General features: G+C 37.6%; 1 protein-coding gene across 3 annotated transcripts in view; it reads right to left on the bottom strand.

Moving 5' to 3' along the window:
* GDAP2 (ganglioside induced differentiation associated protein 2) overlaps positions 1–9,339 on the bottom strand; it is a 77,208-nt gene that overhangs the window by 18,006 nt on the left and 49,863 nt on the right. For all 3 annotated transcript variants that reach the window (XR_001161460.2, XM_012807617.2, XM_023515498.1), the window contains 4 exons: positions 7,969–8,045; positions 7,116–7,192; positions 4,256–4,395; positions 2,606–2,660 (listed from right to left, as the gene is read on the bottom strand). Coding sequence is in view for 2 of the 3 variants with exons in the window: in XM_012807617.2 (XP_012663071.1) it covers positions 2,606–2,660; positions 4,256–4,395; positions 7,116–7,192; positions 7,969–8,045 (349 nt within the window). In the remaining variant the exon portion in view is untranslated. The remainder of the gene's footprint in view (positions 1–2,605; positions 2,661–4,255; positions 4,396–7,115; positions 7,193–7,968; positions 8,046–9,339) is intronic.

Here is a 9,339-nt window from a genome sequence, read left to right as displayed (position 1 = left end):
CAGTGAGGGATCCACACAGGGGACTGAGGATGAGGCAGGGACACTAACACCCCACAGCTGAGTAGACAGTGAGGGACCCACACAGGGGACGGAGGATGAGGGAGGGACACTAACACCCCACGGCTCAGCAGAGAGTGAGGGACCCACACAGGGGACTGAGGGTGAGACAGGGACACTAACACCACACAGCTGAGCAGAGAGTGAGGGACCCACACAGGGGACTGAGGGTGAGACAGGGACACTAACACCCCACAGCTGAGCAGAGAGTGAGGGACCCACACAGGGGACTGAGGATGAGGCAGGGACACTAACACCCCACAGCTGAGCAGAGAGTGAGGGACCCACACAGGGGACTGAGGATGAGGCAGCGACACTAACACCCCACAGCTGAGCAGTCAGTCAGGGGCCCACACAGGAGACTGAGGATGAACAGTTAGCACCAATAATCAGGCAAGGTGAATGTCAAAGAAGGGAAGACAAAGTATGTCAAGGAAGAAGTGATCGCCTGTGTTAAGGATGTAAGGAAAGCAGGTAACAGAAAGAGAGAAAAGTGTGTGTCAGATTTACTAACGAGATCATTGGTTATCACAACACGAACAGCTTCAGTTGGCACAGCAGGATCAAAACCACACTGGAGTAACTGTAACGTATGAGAAATGGAGAGATGAGCACAGAATATAGATTACACTAAACAATTTTGGGAGGGGAAAAAAGTGGATGCTTTAGGATGTTTAAAGGTGGAATATTTTGAGCAGAAAAGTAAGGGAGGAGAAAAATGCCAACTCCTAACGAGAGGTTCCTGAGGAAATGAAAATACACTCTGTAGCTACGAGTTAGGCTCTGGGTTTACAAGGCCCAGATTCAAGTCCAGCCTTTGCTACTTTCTGTTGGTTACCTTGGGAAAGTTGCTTTATATCTCTCAGCATCAATGTCTATGTGTAAAATGGAAACAACACCCCTATCTACTTCACTGTATACTGTGAGGCTTAAAAACGATAATGTGCAGAAGAACTGGCATATAGCGAACGCTCAAAAAACATTAGCTAATATTATTACTATGGAATCCAGAGTAGAGGGACTGCCGTTCATCAAAAAGAAATACATTCTTTGTAATAAAGAAAAAAAGAGGCAATCATAGATAGCAGGTAGATTTGGGACTAGAGGAGAAAAGACAGAGAGCTCTTCACCAATGGCTTCTGTGTGTTTGGATAAGAATAAGGCAGGACCCTCCGTTAGAGTGCGGAGGAGCTGACAGGACGGGGCTCGTGGAGGGTGGCAAGGCATGCTAGGACACCATCCAGTGAAACATCAAAGGACCTTGTACAATGAAAGCCCCATGAATCTGCTGAAGACTCCAAATTCTTGTGGCTGTATTATCTCTCCATCAGTGATTAGCAGCTCAGTTATAGGAATGAAGAAAACAGAATGATGGCTTATTCTAAGTTTAGGTTTTGATAGGCAAGGGTGGTGAAAGAGTAGCTTGACAACAGTGGCTGATGTAATGGAATGTGGGTTTGGAGATGGATAGGGAAGAAAATAAAGGCAAGAAAGATGACACTGTCACAAAACGCAATCAAAATGTAGGACTAGGCACTACGGATCTAATTGTGAATGACCTATATTCTACCCCTCATGGGTCTTATAGGCTAACATATGAGGCAAAAAAAATACACACAATTAGAAAACAATAACTGTTATGTTTCTAGCTGTGTTTAATTTGGGTGTCAAACCTGCTGCCTGTGGGCTGAATGCAGATTATTTGATGCTATTTTGCTTATCTGTGATGTCTGACATCATAAAAATTATACAAGGACCATTTTTTGCACATAAACTTTAGCTAGTGTTTGTGTTTTCTTTTTTTTTTTAAACAGAATCTCTGTCACCCTGGGTAGAGTGCCATCACATCACAGCTCACAGCAACCTCAAACTCTTGGCCTCAAGCAATCCCCTTGCCTCAGCCTCCAAAGTAGCTGGAACTACAGGCACCTGCCACAATATCCCTCAGGTAGGTTTTCTATTATTTTGCTAGAGATGGGGTCTCACTCTTGCTCAGGCTGGTCTGGAACTCCTAGGCTCAAGCAATCCATCCACCTCAGCCTCCCAGAGTGGTAGGATTACAGGTGTGAGCCACCATGCCTGGCCAGCATTTGTGTTTTAGCATGTGGCCCAGGACAACTCTTCTTCTTTCAAAGTGTGGCAGGAAAAAAATGATTGTAGACCCATGAACAGACTCTTAAGGGGTACAATGAAGAAGTATCTACTGGCTGGGTGAATGGTCGGAGGGGGCTGTCTACAGACAGTAACTCTTGAGTTCAGATCTGACAAGCAGGAGTCAGCCACGAGCAGAGGGGGAAAGAGCACTCTGCACTAGCGCTGGGAGTGAGGCCCAGACGAAGGAGCACACAGGCAGCAAGGACCGCAGGGCCAACACATGGCCAGATCACCAGGACCACCACTTGGGGTTACTTAAAAAGGAAGAGCAAACAACAGAAATGAGCAGTCATAATGGTGAGAGCAGCAATTAAGATGCTGATAGATTTCTTAATATTCTGGATATGCAGCATACTTAAATTCAAGATTTAGCCAAAAGGGAAAAATACTGTACCTTTGAACGAAATGTTGGATGAACAAAATAAACAGCCTTCAAATTCCTTTTATACCTGATTCAGAAACAAACAAAAAGGGTCAGTGTAAGTCTTGCCTAAAGCCAGTCATCATTATAGATAATTAACTCTCTGCTTGAGTATACAAATGTATTCACAGAGGAATAAAACCTTTTTAAAAGCAGCTCTAATTTACATATTGAATCTTAGACATTTCAAAAATAATCCAGAGACTACTTCATTATTTAAAGTAATTGTTTTATAGGAGATACTAAGTGCTCCTGTTGGCTGTGATAGAGCCATCTATATGTATAACAAAGTTGACTAAATTTACGTTTAACAAACAAATTTACGGTGTATCATTATTATAGTGCTAGAATCTCTTGAATCAGATGTATGAATTAAACAGTAAAACCATTTATAATTATAGCAAAAATTAGAAACTAAAGGTTTCTATTGTCAGAGTTCAACAAATAAATAAATTTAGCATGTGCCAGAAATTGTACAAAGGCTTTCTACTTAAATTCTCATAACAATTTTAAGCTGCATACTATCACTACGTTTATTTTGACCCTCACAAAATCATTCAGCTATCAAGAGGTAGAAACAGAAATTAAACCTGGGCAACATGGCTCCAAAACATATTCTTATCCACTACTCTATCTAGCCCTGTTAGGTGAGCCTGAGATTCTTTTTTTAAGAGTCCAATAATCACAATTAGGTCGCATGAGGTTAATTGGAAAGGACTTCAGAGAAATAGTGCAAACACTTCATCTCACAGCTGAGATGGCCTCTCAGCTGGGCCTCTACCAAGTATGAAAACTGGTTAGTGGGAAGCGGAACTACAGTGGAGTGAAGCTACCCTGCAAATACAGGTATAACCCATATTCAGAGCAAGGTAAAAACGGTGTCTCTTGGGTAGTGAAAGCTTTATTTAATAGTCCGAATTAAGATGAGCTTTAATGGGAGGTGTTAAGAAATGTACGGTGATTTTCTTTCTTTATACCCTAAATGTAAAATGGGCTTTTCAATGTGAGCCACATTGTGATGCCACAAATAACAAGACAGCTAATACCGGGGTAGAGAGCCTTTTTTTATTTAGGAAATATATTCATGAGAAAATATTTAAAGCGTTACATTTGATCTTTGCTGTAGTGAAGTGTCATATGTTTTCTGGTTAAAATTTCCATTATCACTTCAAGGAAAATATAGTTTAATGAAAATAATTTTCTAGCTCCAATTCTAGCCTGGGGTCAAGTGCAAATTCCACATTTACTGTCGTGAGACTCTGAACAACATACTTCATCTTCAGAATGTCAATATTCTCCTGTCTCTCAAGTGTAGATATCTCTTCTAACAAATACCATATAAACAGAAGGTAGTTATTTTTGTATAAAATAATTACTAATGACAACAAACATTTTCCAGGGTGTTTAAAAATGGGAGAAAGTTTTCATATGAATTTACATAACTGCAAAGTGAATATGAAATAAGGAGGGCCTCTTATGATTAAAATATCTAATCTACATCTGATAAAAATATTGTTTATTTGAAATATTCTTTCACAAAATACATAACAATGGTTCTCATTACTCAGTATTAAAATAAAGAAAAACATTATTTCCCCTTTATAATTTGCAAAAATAACTAACTTGACATCAACGACATCGTAGAGTTTCTTCAGGAAGTCAGAGTCCAGGTGATTGTACTCGCTGGTCAGTGTGTGAAAATATACTAAGACGTATTCCTTCACAGCAATGTGATCCATGACGTGGATAAAATACAAAAGAGCCTAAAAAAAAAGGAGTAAAGATCATTTTGCACAATAGTCTATTTTATAGAGGCCAAGAGAAGGAAAAACCCAGAAGCGTAATCTGATCTATGTCCCAGTCACTACAGATGGACATGTCAGACTGATAAGTATCAATTCTCTTTAAAAAGATCTTCAGGAAAGTGAATCATTGCAGCATTTAATAATTCTCATGAATGCCACAGTACAATTCCCTTTTTGTCTTGCTCTAAGTGACAGAGGAGAACAATCAGTCTCTGTCCTCTGTTTTCCCTCTCTAGGATAATGATATAAAAAACATTAAAAGGAGACTTTCTGGACTTAATCATTCTTGAAGTTCCTGCTTGAATTTGACCAAAGTGTTTGCAGTCTCTATTCGAGATAGAGACTCATGGCTTTCGTGTAAACAAGGATTACTATAAAAGGATATAATGAATGGTCCATTACAGGGCTCACTATGAGGGCTTTCTTACATCTTTAGTGCTGACCTGAATGGGACACTGAGAACAGATGTTTAGTCTACAGCAATATTTCTAGCTCTCTGAAAGTCTTGTATTTGACATGACCCGGACTGGTTAGAAAATGGGTGGAATCTAAGAGAAAGACTAAAAACAAAATAGACATACAACATGGGCAGGGCCAGTATGACCCAGTGGTTTAGCTATAAACAATTACAAAGAGGAAGCTGCGAGGTAACAACTGAAGCATTACTATAACACAGGCTGTTTTCCAATTCCTCCTCAGGCAAGTCCTTGGCATTAACAAGACAGGATTAACATGGATTAGGAGCCAGCTGCTACCAGAACAGACACTAGATCTATTCAGTTGTTACCTAGCTCAATATTTCATATGAAATATCACAAATATTCATATAATATTCAATATAATATAATATTCAACATCAAACCCCATGTAAGAGCATACCAAAATCAAATGCAGGTATTTGTTTTTATTGGTATCAATCACATTATTGATGATATGAATGATCATAAATAAAAACTTATGAATGGTATAATTCATTCAGTTGAGTTTTTCTGTTCCCTATGTATATTTTTATAATTATTTATTATTGTTATTTCTTCTTTTACCAGATTGCTTTTTACCTATCTTTCTGTCCACTCCCTACACCCACCTGAGGGTAATTAGCATACTCCTTTTGGGCTTCAAATTCCCCATCTTAAATATTTTCATTATAAAAAGGTATAGTCACATGATTGAAAAATGTGGAAGACAAATTCCCTCCAAAACTATGAAATTCATTTTAAAATATTTATCTCATTTTTGTGTTTAAAAACAAATAACAACAACAACAAAATTACAGTCAATGTAGACACATGTATCCCTTTCTCTCTACAGAGGAAAGTAGTGTAAACAATTCTTTAGAGTACTTTCCTCTCTAACCATAATTTTTAAGGGTCTCAGAACATTCCATTTGTTAATATACCATAATTATCCAGTAGAAATTTAAGTTACAACTTTTTTTTTAAGATAGAGTCTCACTTTGTCCACCTTTGTAGGGTGCCGTAGTGTCACAGCTCACAGCAACCTCAAACTCTTGGGCTCAAGTGATTCTACAGGCATCTGCCGCCACGCCCAGCTATTTTTAGAGACAAAGTCTTGCACTTGCTCAGGCTGGTCTTGAACTTATGAACTCAGGCAATCCACCTGCCTTGGCTTCCCAGAATGCTAGGATAACAGGTGAGCCACTGCGCCTCATACCAGTTAAGTTACAACTTTTTGCTACAAATCACCCTGTGAGTGACATGCCAGGCTTAGTGCTTTCGCCATTTTTTTTTAACCCAAATTTCAGTGACTAAGACTTTGAAAGCTTAGTTGGAAGCTATTTTCAACTTTTGCACAACCGTTTGATCTTAAAATTTTATGTAATTTTGGATTTTTAAGTATATTTTTTACCATGGCTAATAATGATCAGTTAAAGTTATTCTTTGGAGTCAGTTTCTTATAAAACTAATGTTCTAGGAAGAGTTATATATTTATCTTATGGATTCAATGGCCCCTGGCATGAGTATCCCACAGTTTCAGGGCCCATAGCTACTTCTAAATTTTGGATTATTTCCATACTATAAATTATCACGAATGAAATTATCAAGTCAATGGTTGTGATAACTTTTATAGTTACAATTCATGTTTGATGACAGTGATTATTATTTAGAAGTTCAGGCTAAGTTTGGACGTGAAAAAAGATCTCATTTTAACTGACTTCTCGAATACTCATCAGATTGAACACTTTCTTATTTTTATTTACCAATATAATTTTTCTTTCTTTTAGGTTAGGAATCATGTATTTCTGTTCTTTGCCTCCACACGAAGGGATTATGGGATTATGCTATCTTGGGTAAATTACACCTCTGGTTTCTTCTCGTCTGATAGATACTCAAGCATTAATTTTTGTTTTTTCAAAAAAGAATGATTGTATAATAATAATAGAGAATGATTTCAACAGCACGTTTGCCAGTTACATCATATCCAAAACAAGCAGCTGTGTTTTTGGAGATCATAATACAACATTCCAGTATTTTTGTTTCCCTTAGAGAGAAAAACCAAACCCCTAACTCAACTTAAATGACACAAGCTGCTTCACAGAACCAGACTGCTACTCTGCCAGAGATACTCAATTCTGACGATTCCCATATTGTAAGCCCTGATTGCAAATTCATATTCTACTTAGCTTTAAAATCAACATTATTCGTAAAACAACTTACCTTGTCCATATCTATTAATGTTACAGGAATGTTTCTTCCAACTACCACCATCACTGTTCGACCACAGTTATCAACACCTACAAATAGGAAATATAATCAGCACCCAAGAACTTTGTTTCAAGAGTATTACTTGGCCTGGCTCTGACTTTATAAAAATACTTTACCCAGTTTTGTATCTTGTATGGTTCAGTTAAAAAAAAAAAATTCTACACAAACTTAAAAGACTAAGAACCAGGAAGTCTAAGTTTCTAAAATTTCTCCATCGGACTTTTACTTTTAACTGCATAGAAAACAACACTTTTGAAAAAGTATCGTAAAGTTTTGCTCTTCACCCCGACTTTTGAGATTTTAAATCAGGAACAGCCAAAGGTAAATCAGGGACAGCCAAAGATCTTTTTATAAACAGCTTTTTGTTTAAGGTTACTAACACTTTTAATAAGATGAGTGATCCAGGAAAAAAGTATGTAACACTCAAATTTGAAAATTACTGAAAAATACAAAAAAGTACTATCTGAAAAAAGAAATGGAATAGAGAAAGAGTAGGAATCTTGGAATTTTCGTTGTTTCCTTTCTACTATATATTCATGTAAGGTTTGAATTTTGTAGAAGCAAATATATGATACTTTTAAAGGCAAACTTAAAAAAAAGGCCAATGTAGAACTGTAAGTTAAAAATTTTATAGATTGAATTTTTTTAAGATCTAGATGATGGACAAAAACTATTAGCATTAATACAAAGACATTTTATTCATAAATAGAATGAATGACACCAGAAAAAATATAAAATCTCAAATACCATGCTGGGTAGGGTCAGTAACTAGTAAAAGAATAAGTTGACATATCCTTAAGCTTACCTGTTTGGTATAAGGCTTTTAGAGAAGCAATATCGGACAGATCCTCGGATCGTGCTTGACATAACCAGCGATTATAACTAGAGGAATAAAGTATATCATCATTATAGTAAGCCCTTAAATTAAGTTCACAAATGGGACTGGTTTTGAAGATCTTCCCTGATTCTGAAGAACTGATGTTCCATTATATTGAAGGAGTTAAAGAGGTTTTATACCATGCAGAATCTCTATTACACGCAATTAACAAAACAAGGGCGAGGGTCACGGAGAAATGAAGGTGTTCGTAACTTAAAAAAAATCCTACCATTAAATGAAGACTATGTAGATATGTGGCTAACATAACAAATATTCAAACATTGTTTTTAAATATTTTCATTTTCCTTTACTAAAAAAATGCAAATAAAGAAAGCCTAAAGCAATGGCAGATCTCCAAAACAGATGTTCACTCATTCAACACAGATTTAGTGAGTGCTTACTCTGTAATAGCTACTGAGAAGATTACAATGACTAGACAAGGTTGCTGCCCTCAAGTTCACTTTTCAGGGGAAAAACAGGTTAAGTGCAGTTATGAGGGACCACAAGGGAGCTAAGTAATTTTATCTGTGAAGTGCTGGTATACGGAATGACTGGATAATCAAGCCAGTTATACCAATACCCCATCTACCAGATCACATGGGCTGCAGCTTGGCTTTGGCCAAAGGCACATTAGCGCTTGGAAGAGACATTACAGAACTCACAGAGGGGAAATGACCTACAGAAGAGGGTCCAGTTAATCTTGGAGCTACCAGCCAATTAACCACATAGCAATGAATTTGCAGTTACACTCAGGTCTCCAGAGTTCTGGAAAAGTCAGTAATGGTTCTACTATACTAACATGCTTTCTCAAAATTCACAGTGCCACTTACTTGTGAAAAAGCTTTCGAGGCACCTGAAGGTATGAAAAGCAGCTCTGAAGTATCCAGGTCACATATGGCAACAGTGCCTAACAACAAGAAATACATACTTGGAGGGGAGCCTTGGGTTCTGATCCTACATTGCTTTCAGGGCAACCTACTGGAGTCAGTTTACCTCCACAGACCTGTTTCCTTATCTGCACAGAGGTGTTTATGTAGGATACCCTTCATCCACAAAAGACAATCACACAACTAAGGATATTTAACGGAAATCTGTTATATAAGAAGAAGAATTGTAATTAACAAGAGATATGCCTACTAGTTTTATGAAATTATTGTTTGTGAAAACACTTGGTACTGCATTACGTCTATAAATTGCCTTCTTAAATTTGGTAAGTGGCCTTCTTAAAGGAAAACTTCTTCTTTTCTTCCTAACTTCTTTAAGAAGTTGTCTTCTCGGCTCGGCGCCTATAGCTCAACC

This window comes from Otolemur garnettii, unplaced genomic scaffold (assembly GCF_000181295.1).
Source record: "Otolemur garnettii isolate 467f Iridium unplaced genomic scaffold, OtoGar3 scaffold00073, whole genome shotgun sequence".
NCBI classification, from domain to species: Eukaryota; Metazoa; Chordata; class Mammalia; order Primates; family Galagidae; genus Otolemur; species Otolemur garnettii.
Note: the sequence above shows the minus strand (reverse complement) of the source record. Positions and strands in the feature narration are given on the sequence as shown.